This window comes from Aulonocara sp. 'chitande type north' Nkhata Bay, linkage group LG16 (genome assembly GCF_057382095.1).
Source record: "Aulonocara sp. 'chitande type north' Nkhata Bay isolate Kocher_YH1m ecotype deep benthic linkage group LG16, A_spYH_male_GT1.1, whole genome shotgun sequence".
Classification (NCBI taxonomy): Eukaryota; Metazoa; Chordata; class Actinopteri; order Cichliformes; family Cichlidae; genus Aulonocara; species Aulonocara sp. 'chitande type north' Nkhata Bay.
The window spans coordinates 23,606,554-23,624,959 of record NC_141359.1 but is presented as its reverse complement, the minus strand read 5'-3'; the positions used below and the strand labels follow the sequence as shown (position 1 = coordinate 23,624,959).

The 18,406-nt window shown below is 38.5% G+C and overlaps 1 protein-coding gene across 1 annotated transcript; it reads right to left on the bottom strand.

The window, feature by feature from the left end:
- Nucleotides 1-1,715: 1,715 nt before the first annotated feature.
- stk24a (serine/threonine kinase 24a (STE20 homolog, yeast)) lies at nucleotides 1,716-18,290 on the bottom strand. Its single transcript, XM_086266439.1, has 11 exons — nucleotides 17,763-18,290; nucleotides 12,773-13,003; nucleotides 9,669-9,725; nucleotides 9,439-9,547; nucleotides 8,761-8,918; nucleotides 8,073-8,258; nucleotides 7,800-7,942; nucleotides 7,492-7,696; nucleotides 7,343-7,411; nucleotides 6,218-6,354; nucleotides 1,716-5,213 (listed from the first exon to the last, which is right to left on the bottom strand). The coding sequence occupies exons 1-11, from the start codon at nucleotides 17,802-17,804 to the stop codon at nucleotides 5,180-5,182; spliced, it is 1,371 nt and encodes a 456-aa protein (XP_086122565.1). The 5' UTR covers nucleotides 17,805-18,290; the 3' UTR covers nucleotides 1,716-5,179.
- Nucleotides 18,291-18,406: the final 116 nt, after the last annotated feature.

The following is an 18,406-nucleotide window of genomic DNA, read 5'->3' as shown; positions in this document are numbered from 1 at the left end:
AATCATTGTGGAGTCTGAGGGGATATGCCTTATGTTTAATGATATATTTTCTGTTCTGTTTAAAATATCATGGCTAATTTAGCAGTGATAAATTCAGTTTTATCGCTCTCTCTGTAACCTTGGATTTTGCACCTTTGATTCTGGCTGCTGTTAATTCCCAGCTCCAGGTTATGAACTCTGGAGCGCAGCCCCTTCAGTATCCAATCCAGACTACACTGGTAGGACTCTCCCCCTCTTTATTTAAACACGGCTTTTCAGATTTTTAGTTTCACCAGCTAAAAATCAAAAGAAAAACTTTTACCGTGTCCATGCTGTCTGTCTGCACTGGTATGTGCAGTAGCACGTAGCATATTGTCAGCACTCTTTGCCAGGTGGAGTCAGCTGGGGTACCTGATCAATATCACATGATATCATCAGCAGAGGTTTTATTTAGCAGTTATGGCACTGAAGCTTTAAACTAAAGGGCAAAAGGGCTTAAAGAAAAACTGGAGCCAACTCTAAATAAAAAAAATGTGGTATCCACCAGCGTGACAGTGGTGTGGCACTAGCTGTGACTTGGGGTCTTCTAACTAGTCAATATTTGAATATGTTTGAGAATTTAAGGACGCTTGGGTCTTTTGTGTGCAAAGAAAATTGAAGCTAAAAACTGTGGATTGTAATCTGCTAATCACAAGCAGCACTAAACCTAAGCCTCCCAAAGCCACTGATGTCAGCAGTTACAAATTTGAGCTCAGCAATTTAGTGCCGCCCTGCTCATACCAGCTTGTTGGCACCAGCTTTCTTTTTGTTTGTTTGTTTAGTAGAAATGCGTGTAAGTACTTCTAAACTGGTCACTGGAAAGTGGCAAAATTGGAGTGGTTGTTTCCAAGTTCAGCCATCTGCCTTGGCCAGGACTTGCTGTATGTTTTCCCAATTTGTCCCTCTGTGTTTGTCTTGCAGGTTCCTGGTATGTGGTGTTAATCAGCGCAGCTGGGAGCACTTGGCCAACCTCCCTGGAGCATTTAAGAGCTGGCTATCTCAGTCTTTGAGCCCTCACATTTCACCCAACTATCATTAGTTTGGTTGGCTTCATTTTTCCATTTATTTCACAGTACACAACATGCTTTGCATTCACTCGTCCAACTACTGACACACTAACACACCTTAAAAATTAATAATTAATTATGCTTTTTTAAATAATAAATCTGAAAGTTCTGGTTAAAGCAGTGTCTTTACTATTGTTATGGCTCATGGGCTCTACCTGCAGGTAAAACAACACATTTGCATATCAACATACGAGGCAGGTGTCGAACTCCAGGCCTCAAGGACCGGTGTCCTGCAGGTTTTAGGTGCGTCCTTGATCCAACACAGCTGATTCAAATGGCTAAATTACCTCCTCAACATGCCTTGTAGTTCACTAGAGGCCTGGTAATGAATTAATCATTTGGTTCAGATGTGTTGGCCCATGGTGAGATCTAAGACCTGCAGGACACCAGACCTAGAGGCCTGGAGTTGGACAACCCTGACATAAAATGACAACCTTTCATCAAGTACACATCAAGAGATAAACCAAATCCAAATGACTTAAATTCCTCACATGCAACACATTCTGTTCTCCGCTTAAATCACTGAGCTATGAATTTCATATGGATTTTTACCCAGAGCTAATAGGTGTGATAATACATGATAAGAGAAGATTAATTAGACAAAAACAACAAAGCACCAGTTGCACAACATGAAGTTTAAGGAATGTTTTATTCAGAAATGTGTTTGACTGGTTTCTCTATATCCCTATACAGTCCGAAGATGAATCATCGTCTCCGTTCTGATAATGTTGCCAAGAAAATTTCAGTATCATTTCTTATGTTTAAAATTCAAACTGAAAACAAAAACAAACAAACAAACATACTTGCTTTGATCTACGTGCAGCATTCAATTGTGCGAAATGCATACTGCATCAACTGAAAACCTTTATGCAGTAGCCATACATTTCATCTCTTGATTTTGAATATGTGGACTTTGAAATGTGTGGGTTATTATACAAAACTTAAAAAGGAAATTCGATCACATAACCGCAAGCAGCAAGAAGGGTGATATTTCCAAGAGGCACTACAGTCTGAGTCAGGAAAATGTAAAAAGCAAACCTATTCAACTTTCCACTTAATTTTTATTTATTTATTAAACATTTGACTAATTCCAAGAAATCCAACAGCACTGTCCTGAATGAGCAACAACACATACTGGACTGGAAACTTGTCAAAAAAAAAAAAAAAATCATTCAAACTGAAATGTACATTTTAAATGATTGCTATCCAGTGTTAACTGAAATTCGAACACATCACAGAATCCAGCTTTACTCCTTCTATTACATAATACTGCTCTTTGGGGTTATAAAAATAGTTTAAGCATATATGCCTACTTGTGCTGAGAGATGACTCCTGCCGATCACACTGCTTTATTGCCAAACAACACACAAAAGAAGAAGAAAACTCCATAACACTGAGTAACATCTTTAAAAAGCAACAGCGCAACACAAAAAGAGAAGAGCCACATTAGATCACGTTAAAGGTGCAGATTGGGGCATAAATGGCACATTTGTTTGAATGAAGAGCAGACTCATTACGTGCAGTCGCTCGGTTAACCAGCTTCTACTTATTCATCTGATCAGCATTTCAACTGCCCTCATTTTAGTCCATTTCCCACCAGAAGTACAACAGGAAGCAGAAAGGAACTATGAAATGGTTTGTTTAAAAGAACAAGGTTGACATACAGGAAATACTTTGTGTTCCTGTTAACTTAAGCACTCAGTGACCACTTTATTAGGAACCCATCTGCAGTATAAATCAGTCGAATACAAATGCCGTCTCTTTATGATGCTCACAATTGTGATGTAAAATCTAAGATCGGCAGATTACCTTTAATAGGAGGCTTATGTTATAGAAGTACAATGGAAACTGTGTGTCGTGCAATAAAGGTACATTCCTCCAATTACATTTTCACTTTTTCGGTGAAATTAAAAAGGTAATGTATCCTGGACTGAATTTTATTCTCTTCTTCTCTAATAACATTTGTAAACAGATGCGGTCTAACTGATGAAAACTGATGAGTTGCAAAAATATTGTCAAAATAACATTGCAGTGCAGTATTACAAAAGTAGATTTTAAGGTCAGACTGCACTGTATACCTAATAAAAAGGACACATTAACTGATTTTATTCTTCTCCTTTCTCCACTACAAATAAAATAAGTATTTCCCAGAATGTCAACCTATTCCTTTAACTTCTCGTGTGTATTGTAAACATTATATCGGCAAAAAATGATTCTTAAACCCCAAAGATTATATATTAAAAAAAGGTTTAAGACAACCTACATACAGGGTAATTTTGCTCATGTGCACCTTCTTTTATGAAAAAAAGAAATGATTTTGATCTTTTTGTCATTCATCAATAAAACATCACTGAATTTAGAAACAGAGGACAAGTCACAACAAAAGCAACAGATCCAACACTTTAAAGCTGATACTATTCATCCCATTCATCACAAATACTATAAGGCTGATCTGACTCTGTTTAGGGCTCAACATTCCTTCAGTCCTGTAGGAGTATGCTACAACGCATACTACTCAGGCCAACCATTAGGCTTTATACTACCATGCACATTCCTTTTAAGCTAGAGTCAAACGTAGCAGCAGTGCCACTGGTCTCTGAACACTGCTTGGCTTTATGTTAATATATACATCTGAGAGCAGTGTCATCTATGCTGTAAGGAGTCTAGAAAACTAGCACACTTATCACAAAGTTAAAAATCAAAATGATACAGCCAGGCAATTATTACACTGCATGACCAACTCCAAAGTCCAAGCTGTGAGACTTGTGGCGGACTTCTGTTCGTCCCGGATGGTAGAGTGAATACCTGCAAAATACCGTAAGTCTCATGCTACTGTTTTATGGCTACTTTTTTTTATAGTCAAAGGCATTTATACTTGAAGTGCAATTAAAGCTGTAGGTACACTGAGGATAGTACCGCTGCAGCTCCTAGGAAGACTAAGAGAGTCTGCTGATTTAAACTCAGACGATGGCACTGCCCTGTTAATGGAATGAATGGACGAAACCTCAGTTTATCAATCAAATGCTGAAAAAACAAACAAACAAACAAACAAACACAGAAACAAACAAAAAAACAACAAAAAAAGCGGGATGAGGCAGAGTCCAACAAACCAACACAACTCGAAGCTTTGTGGAATTGGGGCTGGAAACGGAGCATCCAGTGTTTAAAACTGCTGGGGCTTCAATAAACCAGCCATTTCTCTCTTTTTCAGACATTCTCCAACATTATTACAGCCACACTAAAGAGTGTGAAATCAAAGAGAATCAAGAAATATACACAAACAAATCAATAGTAAACCATGATAGAGGGCAGCCACTTTCATTCACTGGATGAGTACTTAAAAAGTTTCCAACTAAACAGAGAGAAATCAAAGACAGATATACAAAAGAATAAAGTACAAAGGCAAGGCAATCTCACTTGTGGCCTCTTAAGTCTCTCAAAAATATTCACCTCACAGCCATTATCTACACTTTGCATTTGGCCATTTGTACACAGTGGTTCCAAATGCACCATTAACCTCTCAAGAAACTGTAGAAATCAGCCTATTTACAAGTCTGTACAACCACCCTGCAGAGCTCTTTCCATCTCCCAGTAGACCCAATCCACTAAAAGCGGGATACCTGAGTTTTCAATAGAATGCTTCAAACCCACTCGTCACGCTTCACTGAACATTTCACAGGATCTTTCACACAGCCACATGCACACAATTAATTAAGCAAGTTATTTTCTCCATAAGGATGCCGACTGTAAACCTATGTGGGAAAAAGCCACAAACACACCAAAATCAAAACTTAAAGTCCTTCCAGAAAGACAGCTAATGTGCTCTTAAAATAAAACAATTGAGAAGGAGGTATCGAGAAGGGGAATCTTACAGCAGGTGGCAGCTAACTGAGTGGCCACTGACTGTCTTGAATAGGAACCTCTGATGCTGTGCTAGCATATAAACAGACATTAAGTAGGCCAGGATTTGCTTCAGGCAAATAAGTGATGGAGACCTTCCTGGGAGACTTCATTCTGGCTGTGGAGGTCAGAGGAAAAGATCTGACTGCTGCCACCAGGGTGGAAAAGTGGAGCACAACTGGACTTGGCTCATCTCAGTGAGTGGGGGCTGCATGTGGCACAGAAAACCTGAAAAGAAATAAATAAAGGTCAATATTTACCAGCCTTGGGTTAAGTTGAGACAAAACATTACACAAAAACAAATTGCAGATGGATTAAACACATATACTTGCTATTATTCCTGCATAACAAGATTGAGAGGCTTGGGTTTCCTCTCTGAAAAGTCACCATTTAAGACTCCTCAGCTCTGATTTTCTGGGCTTCAGTAATACATCCTCACACTTAACATGTGCTTGTACCATGCTCACTGAAGCATGGAAAGTCTGATGCTACATGAAAAATAGAATTGAGGTTATTGGAATTTCTTGCCCCTTCCTGAGCCTGGTTCTGTTGGAGGTCTCTTCCTGTTAAAAAGGACTTCCCACTTTCGCTAAAGTGCTTGCGTTAGGCAGGGGTCATCTAATTGATGGGGTTTTCTCTGTATTATTCTACCCCAGTAGACTGGTTTTTTGTACGTTTCTGGCTGTAAGTCAATCATACTCCAGTCAGTCTCAGACATATCACAGTTAAATGAAATCTTGTTTAAGCTAAAATCTTAAATCTAGACAGTGACCATTGTAAACACTTTACCAATCTGTTAAAGTGCAGACATCCTCATAGAGGAACTAGCATAGCTATAGACTCTCAGTAGTATTTAGAAATGAGTGAAATCCTTTTAAAGTGCTGTCAACATTGTTTACTGTACATCAATATGATCAGATGACTCCATGATCCCAACAGAAACTGCTGTCTCATGGAAAACTTTGTACAAAATAGTGCTTTTGATGCATCAGTGCAAGTGACTATACCAATAAGTGTATTCAAAGAAGTGCATATTTTCCAGCCAAATTGAATTAAAGCTTTTCCCTTTGTCATTGGAAACCAGTTGGTTTACAATTAAGCTGCCCCCTTAGGCTTACATCCTGTCACACAGTCTGCTTTAATATGAAATCCATTCAGGAAGTAATTATGCAAATTCACAACCTACTAAATGGAGGAAAAAGTTAAAAGTTACTGGTGTGAACTTCACTTGCCTCTGAAGTCTCTGCACTAGTTCAGCCACCAGGGAGTCACAGATTCCTGGGTATTTTTCTTCTGCCTGAACAATGGCCTTTCGCAGCTCCTCTGCAGCTTCTGGCTTGCCATTACTTGTCTCGCCTTTCTGTTTCAACTGTGAAAGTGACAGCTTTTAGATGACATAATGTGAACTGCCTAATTCTAAAGAAAACTGCAGCCTCTAACATAAAATGGAACATAAACTTAAAGGTACACTGTGTAGGATCAGTTGCCGTTTGTAAACTCTGCTGACTCTAAAAAAAACTGACAGAGAGAACAGCGGTGGTTCAGCAAGCTAGAATGAATGCAAAGGGAGCAGCACAGGCAGGAAATTTACTGCTTTACTACTTAAAACATTACATTCAAGGGGGAAATGGTTAGTTAGTTGTTGTTTTTTTAACTCACTGTTGTTCTGGTTAGAGGTAAAAATAAACACAGCAATATGTGTACATAATCCTGCAGGAGGGTGTTACGTTACAGGATTTAATGAGGCTGAAATGACAGAACATGCCTCACATTGTCTGGTGTCACCTTTCTGCTGTGTGTGTGGCCATAATCACACAGGCCTAGAGACCAGTTGGCAACCACCTGGGAACCTCTGTTTGGCTTACTTTCAAGGCTATTTTATAGCCAGGACAATCTGCTAGCGACCAAAGCAACCACAAGAAGGTTTTAGGTACACACCATAAACTTCTTTTCACACTAGTGCATGTGTGCTACCTCCAGCAACTACTCTCCACCTGGGTGGGAAATGCATATCTTTCTTTAATGACTTGTGATGCCAGATGGTCACCAGGCCTGTGTGACTGGGCACTTAAGTTTCTCTCACCTGCTTCTTCCTCTGCTCTGTAAGTGTCTGTTCAACTAAGATTAATTTGCACTGTTTACAGTATTTACAGTATATAGTCCTTCCTATGACATCCTGAATGCTGCTATAGGCTGAGGACTCCACACTGAGGCCCTTCAACATAAACATATACTTCCATTGTTAGTAAAATCCTGCTGGGTACACCTTAAGTTGGTGTGACCAGTTGAGTACCAATTACTTATGTATTCATCAATGATGAATATTTTAATATGGGACAAGAAAGCGATGCTTGTACCTCTGAAAAAACTGGAGAAAAGATTGTTGATAAGCTTTGTGACAAAGGCCTCTTTGGATTCTCCTCCACCTGGAAAAAACAAAATACTTTAATTTGAAAAACCAAATAGGAACCTTGAATAAGGCCTTTTGAAAGAGCCCATTCCTTACCCGATTCCTTTCCAACTCAGCAGGCCGTGCTGCTCCATTCTGGACCTTTTTCAAGTCCTTTTTCAGGTCCTTTTTAGGGTCATTTGTCAGGTCATTTTTCAGGTCATTTTTCAAATCGTTTTCCAGATCCTTTTCCTTGATGGTGTTGAAAATCCATTTATCATTACTAGCATCATCACCTCCAGATGCCTGGCCATCTTGTTCCCTACAATCAAGCAGGGTTTTAGGAACATCAGTGGACTACAGTTGATAGACTTTACACCTGCACCCCAACACTGAACTGAATAAGGTTGGTTTAGATAACTTACTCATCAGATTCGGAGCCAGATTCATCCCGAGACTGTTCTGACTTCCATCTCTTGTATCTGTCAATCAGCTCCGTCAGGTAGGTCGTCTTTTTGGCATGCCTTACAATATACCTATGTTTTAACAACTCTTTGGCAGTTGGCCTCTATAGAGAAAACATAAAAAAAAAAAAATTGAGCAATTAATAGAGTGGATTTCCTCTTCTTCTTTTCATTTTCAAGCTTAAAAATACAACTTAAACTCAAAAAATGAACTTTTTTTTTCTTAACACTTACAAAGCTAGCCTCCTTATTTAAACAGGCTTCAACAAATTCTTTAAGTGGTTTACTGTAGTTTCCTTCCAGTGTTGGCGGATTGTTCTTTGGGATGAGGAATAAAACTTTCATCGGATGAAGCTCAGAGTGGGGAGGCTCTCCTTTAGCCAGTTCTATTGCTGTTATCCCTAATGACCAGATGTCTGCCTAAAAAAAGGAAAACATTTGCAACCAAATGCCTGGTTTTTAAAATAGCAGAACACAAACATTTTGACAGCAAGCTCTATGACATGACACTCACATTGACTGACTTAAGTAACAAGGGTGTATTTGAGGAAACTGTGCAAAAACAAGACTGTGACATAGCAGCTGAGTAGACAAGCCACACTGACTCATGTTGTGGTCATAAAAAAAATAAATAAAATAATATGGGTCATTTTTAGTCAAGAATACTCATCTTAAGCAATGCTGACAAGAAAAAAAAACAAAGGTCAACAAAGCACTAACATGAAAAACAAATTGGGAACAATTTTATATGAAACAGTATACATTCATGACTAATTGTACAAACTTGTTTTAAAGCAAAATATTGATCTCGAATTTTTTTTTTTTTAAAAAGAACACAAAGTTATGACAAAGATTTTGCTGGGACAGCTGTTTTTAAGTTTAAATGTGACCGTGATAACACACAATATAAGATAATGCTAACCTTTGAATCATAGGCCGATTGCTTTATGACTTCAGGTGCCATCCAGAAGGGAGTTCCAACAAATGTGTTTCTTTTTATCTGTGTATCTGTCAACTGGCCCGCTACTCCAAAGTCTGCAAGCTTCACGTCACCCTGTTCTGACAGCAACACGTTGGCAGCTGAAACAGCAGTGAGAAAAATAAAAAGCTAGTGAGATGCATCACATAATGTCAAAGACCTATTGGTAGAACCATACCTTTTAGTTACCACAGGAACTAAAAAAAACACTCTAGAGAAAAAAAATTCTGACACTATTTTCAGCCACATTAACTTACACCTGTAGAAATGTTAAATGAAATGGCCTCCTCCATCACCCATCACTACTGTAAGACAAATATTATCTATGATGGTGTAGAAGTTGAATATTACAGGGCTGAACAGGATTTCAACTAAGTGTAAGACATGGACAGATATTAGTGATATGGCTTGTGTGTAAATATAATTATGGCTCAACACTTAGACAAAAAAAAAAGACATAACAGATGCTGGAAGTTGTGAAATGCAAGCTTTTGTAAGTAATTTCCTAGCAAAGAATGACACAAAAAGATTAAAGTCTCACTTCAATATTAGCAAGATGATAAAGGGCTTGCTCTCTAAATATATTTTTTAAAACAAAGGCGATGTATGTACCAGACTGACCTTTGATATCTCTATGTATTTTCTTTTCAGAGTGCAGATACTCAAGACCTTTCAGGATTTCCCTTAGGATGGTGGCGATCTGTGTTTCATCGAGTAGACCCGGCTCCATCTAGGAGAATGGATAAACTCTTGACTCTGGCTGTTATTGTGACAACTGTCATAATGGCCTTACATACAAACAAACACTTTAAGTCTAGATTATCTTCAGATCGCAATTCATAACAACTTACCAAATCAAGGGCTGATCCTCCACCCAAATATTCCATAATAATCCATAATTTTGTACCCTGAAAAATAGACAAATTCATTGGACAGTGTTTAAAGTTATGGTAGAGACAGAAAACAGTACTCATTCAGGTTTCTAATAACGGGAATAGTTGTGGGTACTAGTTATGTCATGGGGTGTTTTGTGGTGGGAAAAAAAATCATGTTAAATAAGTGAATGATAAATAACCATTTTAATAACTGTTCCACTACTGTACACTATATGCCACATCTTCAGAGGTACAAATAGTGGAAGATCAATCAACTTTAGTTTTTTGATTGTTTGTTTGTTTTTTTTTATAAGTGAGAGACCTTTCAGCTCATTCTGATATTAGTACTCTCACTGTTTGTTTTGTTTTGGGGGGTTTTAAAAATAAATTTGGTGTGCCTTTGCGCTTCATATTGTTCAAGACTTCTAGGAAACAACATCACACAGAATTAAATGTAATAATTGGAACTGTGTTATTGAGATTCAAGAAAACCTAGTTTTGGTTTATTGAACCACTATATAGATAGACCAAGATAATTAAAATTACACCCTAATTATGACACAAACTTTCAAATTTTATGATTTGAAATTTTATGATACACAACTCACTGGCTGTTATTGTGACAACTCTCATAATGGCTGGATTTTGAACATGGAAAGAAACAAATACGTTTTCTATCTCATAACAACCTGTGACGGTACATCAGCTGTACAGTGAAAAGTCAAATTATAACTACAGGACCCTGCGAATGTCATTTCATCTTGCTTACACTTACAAGTGCATGCAATCTGCATAATATTATACATCAGCAGATGTTTTCTCAGTTGGTGCTGCTGCCTCACAGATGGAAACCAACACCCACCAACGCAGCCACACACCAATATCTGGACTTTCTTTTATTTGCATTCAGAGGATGGTCATTTTTCTGACTTCTTCTCATTTCTTTTGATTTTACTTTGCCATACACAAACTTCAGTGTCAGAAGCTCATTGTTTTTTGTGGGGGGGTTTTAGCTTTACAACCACACCCATCATCAGATCAGTACTGTAAGGAACACCTTGGTTTATTACCAGTTCTTGTGTTATTTCTAATACAGATGCAACAATCCAACTTTTTCCACTTCTGATCCTATACAGAGACTCGATCTGGTATCAGACCAATCTGATACCAGTGTTAAATAAATAATCTGTATTTCTCTCAGTGAGAAAGAGTCAGGGAATTAGTCTTTATGTGGAGGGCAACACTGTCTTCCTAACTTTCTAAAGTAAAGGAAATAAACACCTTCAAGAGTATAAATTTTACAGGACTGGTATTTAGAAGCAAAATAATAAATGACATTGGACCAAAGTGACAAAATAAAAAAATGAAAATATATATTAACATAAATTCATGTTTTACCTATTTTATTTGCACTCAGTCATTAAAGTCACTAGTTTCCTTTCCTCTGACTAACTACTTCCTTTTACAGCTCCTCACATCACACATAAAGTAAAAGCTTATGCTGCACGATCCACTTCTAGGAATAAGCGCTTCACCTCTTGCGGTGCCAGACATTTGATTTTTGTTTCACGATATGTGCGAGTGAGAGAGAAAAAGCATCGCTGTTAGTTTTTCAGTTCCGTCGATGCACCTGACTGCAGTTAAATTAAAAACATTTCTAAACTTAGAGATGAAGGCTGCTGGTGGAGCTAGACTGAAACACTTTAAACTGCTGTCAGTCTTCAAATCTTCTGCTAGCAAACAAACCACTGATGATGTGTAGCATGTGATATGCAATCCAGTTTTTCAAGCCAGGTTCGCACTAATATTCAATCCTAACATTGGATTAGTGCATTTCTTATTCCTAAGTGGTTTTATAAAAGTTCATGTAGTGGACACCAAAATTTAATAATATACTGAGGAGGTCTAATTAACACTGGTTATAAAACGATTAGAGTACCATTTTTGATGCAAGTTGCAACAGCTGAGTGTCAGAACCACTTCTGCTTCTCCTGCCCACTATAATAAGCAGATGTTAAAATGCTGACCAGACAACAACAACTAACTTCAAGTTGATCTATAACAAGGCACACAAACACACATTATCCTCGTTTCTCCCTCCTAAACCTATGTGCGACTTATCCGACTCAAAAAGGCAGACGTCCCTAAAACAACAACAATAGGTGGGCAGATTTCTTAGTTTATATCCATCCATCCATCTTCATCCGCTTTATCCGGGGCCGGGTCGCGGGGGCAGCAGCCTAAGCAAAGAGGCCCAGACCGCCCTCTCCCCAGCCACCTCCTCCAGCTTATCCGGGGGAATACCAAGGCGTTAGTTTATATGGTACAGCATAAAGCACGAGCTGCTGTTCGTCAGCTGCTGACTTCCAGACCACTAGACTGATTAAAATGAGAAGCTATCTGTTCCCTGAGATGCATGTGGGATCAATGATGGATGAAAGCAGATGATATGGGGTTTTTTCACGCAAATAGCAGTACCAGTCTAGAAACTCCATGGACACAACATACACATCATATTTACATACTAGAAACACATTGGACTCAATTCTCTCCTTCAGCCAGTCACATAACTTGAGCTAATGGACCACTTCTCTCGTTTCTCATCTTAAGTACCACAGTAAATGCTCTGAGAGCCACTCTATCACATTTAGTGTGAAAATCTATTCTAGTTACAAAAAAGTGTCTCAGTGATGCTGTAAATACAGCTACTACAGTAGACCCACGCTTTTACTTTTTCCTTCTCTTTTTTTAATCTGCAAATAAAACACCAACACCAAAGCTGAAATTCAACAGTTTGACATTATAATCATGTCTCTTTTACATATGTACATATGGCTTATAAACTTTGCCGTAAACAGCCCACAGGGCATACACTACTCTAATCCCAGGCCAAGTCGAGTTATTCTATACTAATCTGCACCATTTCACAGACAATACTTCCTCCATTGTCTATTTGCATTATTTATTTACCTAAATTGCCATCACTTGCTTACAAGAACACACTACAAACAAATCCATTATGTCAAGCTTCAGCTTTTACAAGTTCACGCAACAATATTCTTCCTGAGATTAAAGCTTACCTTGAGATAGGATCCAAAATACTTGGTGATGAAAGGACTGTCACACTGGCTGAGAACTGTGATTTCCTGCTGAATATCTTCTATTTCATCCTCCGCTTCCTCCAGATCAATAATTTTAATGGCCACAACTTTCTGAGTTCGATTGTCGATGCCTTTAAAGACTTCACCGAAAGAGCCTTTGCCTATCCTCTCCAACTTGGTGAAAAGCTCCTCTGGATCAGCTCTGAAATTCTGATTGACAGAGAAAAAAGACGTCGAGAGAGAAAAAAAGAGGACATTTAAAGTAACATCAAACCTTGTCAGAAAATGTAAAATCTTAAGTTTAACAAATAAATATCCATCCATCATCTTCTTATTCAATACATGGTCGCGGATGGGCTGGAGCCTATCCCAGCTGTCACTGGGTAAGAGGCAGGGTACAACCTGTCCAGGTTGTTAGTGTTAGCCAGGTTGCCAGGGCTAACAGAGACAAACACTCAGATTCACAGCAGAAGACCAGACCAGGTGTCACTCTTGTCAGCTAAAACCAGGAAGATGAGGCTACAATTCTCACATGCTCACAAAAATTGGGCAAGAGAAAATTGGAAAAATGTTGCCTGGTCTGATGAGTCTTAACATCTGCTGTGATGTTCAGATTTTAGGGTCAGAATGTGGTGTAAAAACAACATGAAAGCATGGCTCCAGCCTGCCTTGTATCAGTGATTCAGGCTGGTGGTGGTTATATAATGTGGAGGCCATAGTCTTAGCATACTTCAGGGCCCTTAATACCAACTGAGCATTGTTTAAAAATCATAGCCTATCCATTAGTGTAACTAATAATGTCCATCCCTTTATGACCACAGTAGGGCTGCCACGATTAGTCGACTAGTCACGATTACGTCAACTATCAAAATCGGCGACAACTAATTTAATAGTCGACACGTCATTTGAAGCTTTGTAAGATCCCAAAAGACGCAGGAATAAGTAGTAGGATTTAAGAGTGTAATAACGGACTGAAACAGAAGACGGCAGCACTGCATGTACAAGGATGCCAGCTGACGTTAAACCCCGAAGAAGAAGTGTCCCAGAATTCACAGCGCGGCCCATTGCAGCCCTGCTCAGTTTCCAACAATGGCGGCAGCTAGTTAGTTTTAATATTACTCTTATTATTCTTTCTGGGTCACAAAATAAACATTTAACATATTTTCAGGCGAGAATGTAGCTGTGTAAACCTCAAATATCTGCTCAGTTTATCAAGACACCACATATTTTCAAAAGCGCCCTGACGTTTTCGGAGACGTCTGTTACCCACTAGCTCGATAGCTAGCCGGGGTTCAAGACTCACTAGAGCCCGTGAGAACACCGGACTCCCAGCAAATCGTTTTCAAACCCACCGCCGTCTTTCGCTACTCAGGTTAAACATGATATATAAGTCACTTAGATAACTTAAAAATGTTATTGTTTGGCTTTTTTCAGTGTTTTATTTGTTCCTGAGTAAATCGGTTTGGCTGAGATTAAAGTTATAGTTTTTACACAGCTAAATAAACGTCAAGCAGACATCTGATCATCAGAAGTGTGAGATGCTCGAGAATATACTCCGGTGTCCTGTTATAGTTTAGATAGCAAGGAGCAGACGGCTGAGTTTATTAAACTTCACTGAAACAATCCGCAAATTTCATTAAAATTTAATAAACTATCATCTTGTCTTTATTTTTAGTTAGCACATACCTTAAACACTTAAAGCTCTAAGCTAATGATAGTTATATAAGAGCAGATGCTCTGCTGGTGCAATAAGTTGTACGTTTTATGTCCAATGGATGCATAATCTGATTAGTCGACTAATCGCAAAAATAATCGGTGACTAGTCGACTATCAAAATAATCGTTTGTGGCAGCCCTAGACCACAATGTAGCCATCTTCATATTGGTGCTTCCAGTAAGATAATTCACCATGGCACCAAGCTCAAATCATCTAAAACTGGTTTCTTGAACATAGCAATTCATTTACTCTACTGTGATGCTGTCATGTCAATATCGAGCAAAATCCCAGAAGAATGTCTCCAGCGCCTTTTTGAATCTATGCCTTGAAGTAATAAGGCACTTCTGAAAGCAACAAGGGTCCAAACTAGTACTGGCAAGGTACACTTAATAAAGTGACTTGTGAGCACACTTTACAATGAAACAGATCTGCAATAAAGAGGTAGTCTGCTTGTTTAGCAGTACACTGTCAGAAGGTTCAGGGAATTGTTTCCACTTAAATAGTAGAAACAGAGACATCCTCTTCGTGTTTTCTTGTGTCAACTTAGAGGTTAAACACAGCCTCCTTAATCCAGCACAGATCCAATGTAGACATCATCAACACTGTTAAGCACGTATCACCTCATTGACAAGTGATATGACAAGCTTTCCATGTTAGAAAAAAAATAATAAGAGTTGGGGGTTTAGGAAAGTCAATTCTGATCAATAACAACATGCTTCGTTTGGCTGTGATACCAATTTAGAAGATTGGTTTAGCTTTTAAAACCCTGTCCACATGAAAAAGGTTCCCTCCTCCCCCACTCCTTTGTAGCTGACAGTTGGTCAATAGTAGACTTTCCATCCAGTTACAAGTCCATCAAAAGTATACTTCTCAACTTTTAGGCAACACAGTTGGAGTGTAAGGTTAGATGAAGTCACCCATTTTTTTGTTTTAAAATCAGCTGTCACCACAACAAGCCTTTGAATTTCCTCTGACATTTCACAACTCTCTAATTACCATACTGTGATGACACATTATACATTGAATCCAGTCATCATCAAATCCTTTGTTACCAAAAATACAAACATTAGATTTACAAACTGGCCTTGACATATGAATGCAGATTAACTTTATCAAGTCAATTGGGTAATCTCATTACACTTGATAAAAGTCACTCTATATTAAATATTTAAAACTTATCAAGTCAAATTTGTGGCTTTGAGCTACACTTACATCAAAAGACAGCATAACACAGACCTGACAAAAGCTTAATGACCCTTGCACCACAAAGGCTAAGCATAAATTGAAGGACTACACCCTGAATTATTGACTGAGCTAAATGGCTTATTTCCCCATGGAGAACCAGGAAAGCAATAATGGTCTTCAAGCCAGGCAGTTCAATTTCCCTTCATATATGGCAATCATTAACCCAAACAGCCTGAGCAGAGCTTGGAGTGACTTACTTTTCATAGCAAAGATGGCACAGAATATTGAAAAAAAACAAACAAACAACAACCTCCCTCTAACGCTACAAAGCTAAACTATAATAAAATATTTATACATATTTTACAGCAGCTTTGATTTGTTTTGGGAAGATTTTAATGTTTAATTTACCACATAGCTTTGGCTTAAGTTGACACAATATATTGCTTGTGAGTTTCCTAGATACTAATTTCCTGTAAAAGTGCTAATGCAAAGTGGTCAAACCTTTTTAGAAGATGAGTTGAGAGCTGCAATCTGGCAAAGAGTGAGGCTGCTGAATTTGATAGAAATGGAACTTTACAAACAAATAAATCAAAGCAGTGCAGAACAAAGCAGAGTAGAAACAACAACCAAAATACTATCATAACACTGCTGTGATCAGTCATCCAGGTGAAAATCATAACGTTGAGGCTGACCTCTGAAAAAACAATGTGGAAAAACAACAAAGGCACTGTGACCACAGACGACACATGGGAATGTACTTGCCATATCCACAGTCAGCAGGTTTACTCCAACAACCAAAGCTGCCTGAACCTCGCTCTAAAACCTTGTGTTTAATGCTCTGCCAGCTGCTCTATACAACTGTGTAGTCTAGTGTCATCCACACACCACAGTGCCGCACCCTCAGGGGCGAAGACTCAATGTCAGCCACCCAACTGCATGCAAAGCTATGGGCACATATCTGATGTTACCTTTTAACCTGTGTTGTCTGTGGACATGTAAATGATTAACCAATAATTCATAGAGTTTCACTGTGTGCAATCAGTTACCTGCAGACAATCATGCATGCCAAGTTTCATTCTTACATGCACTGTAATGTGGCCTACTTTACTTAAGCAGGACGTGGCATGATAACCATAAAGTGGTCGGTGCATTTGATAGATAAAGTTATAAATTAACACAACTAATTTCCAAAAAAAGTTTAACATTAAATAGAAATAGTAATGAATTAATGAACTGATTTTCAGGACATAACGAATCCACAATTATTCTCCTCTGATATTACACTGAAGATTGTAAGATTCTTAAGTGCTGATGGGTGTAAACAAGTGATCTACTTTTTTTTACAGCTATATTAATACATAATGCTGTATGGTTTTATATATTTAGTTATTGGGACAGGGCTAGACATTCTCTAGCTTCAGCTTCAGAAATACCAAGAGAATTAATTTCTCAGGTTTTCCTTATTTTAAACAGACCTATTACTCTTATTATTGCTCTTTTCCAAATCCACTAAATTTTCCAGCTTGTTTTTATTCTGGGATTCTCTTGTTGGAGCTCTGCAGGATTTCCAGTTCACATTGATCGTTCTTTATGTTAAACTGTGCTTTGGTGTAGCCCCTCAGTTCATCCTTTTCCCCCTACATTTAAGCCCTTTGAAACTTTACTCATGTTTAATATAAGCATTCATTTTAACAGTATATATGATAAATAAATTACATTTTAAAACTCCAGAAATCAGTCCAAAATGCAATCTTTAACCTTGGATCTGATCTCGACTACAATAAACATTATATGAATTGACCGGCCAGATGAATTACAAAATCATTTTCGATAATGACATTCTTTTTTTTTCTTTCCAAAACTCATCTAGCTGGACTTTGGCAAATACGACAGGTGCATTTATTGGAAAGCAAAGGTTGCACATTCTCGGTAACTCGGATGCACATTACTTTCGGTTATTTGGCAAACTTGAAAAAAAAAAAAAAAAGAAGTGAAAATGCCAAGTGACCAAGTTAGCTCGCAGCTGAATGTCAGATAATAAAACACAACACAAAAAATTTCAATTTACCTGAATCCCCGGCAGTCCGCTCTGAATTGGAGAGTGAGCCATGGCGTCAAGTCAGCAAAGATGACGCCTTTCCTCGTCTTTTCACCTCTATTTATCAGAGGTATAACGTTTCTTTCCTAACAACACCCTGCTGTAACTGACAGAGCTCCAAACTATGAAAGACGTGCTACCTTATTAAAAGACGTCTCCAAACCAAAATAAAGTCAGGTTCACTTGTCGGCTCCTACTTTGAACCGCCTGCCTGCTTTCTCCTGACTCGCCTTCCGCAGTTAACGTTAGCAGACGTTAGGTAGGCTAGCGACTTTAGCAGCTGGTTAACAAACAGTTAGCAAAATAACTGCGTCGCAGCGTCCTCTCCGCGCGTGTTTGACAGTTTCCGGGTGAAAGTAATACAGGCGTGGCATAAAATAATCGCGCAGAGCGAATACATGCAAACTGTTATAGAGTTTGGTCGCTTGTTGTTCTATTCTCTCATCACTTTTCTCTCTTGCCCGGCGCCATCTTGGTTAATATCATTTTCGTTTAGCGAAGGACCAATCAGCGCGAGGCACAGCAGATGTCGTCATTCGTAAACCAAAAAACGTCACAAGTTAGTACCTTTCACTTTTCTGCATGGACATTTTTCTGGGGAAAACAAAGATATA

What these genes read in the sequence shown, in the direction of transcription:
- stk24a (XM_086266439.1), bottom strand. Translation starts at nt 17,804, where the DNA reads ATGGCTCACTCTCCAATTCAGAGCGGACTGCCGGGGATTCAG. An exon ending in AATCGGCCTATGATTCAAAG is followed by an intron (nt 8,259 to 8,760) that starts GTTAGCATTATC and finishes TCCTTTTTTTAG; the next exon opens with GCAGACATCTGGTCATTAGG. An exon ending in CTGAGTTGGAAAGGAATCGG is followed by an intron (nt 7,412 to 7,491) that starts GTAAGGAATGGG and finishes TGTTTTTTCCAG; the next exon opens with GTGGAGGAGAATCCAAAGAG.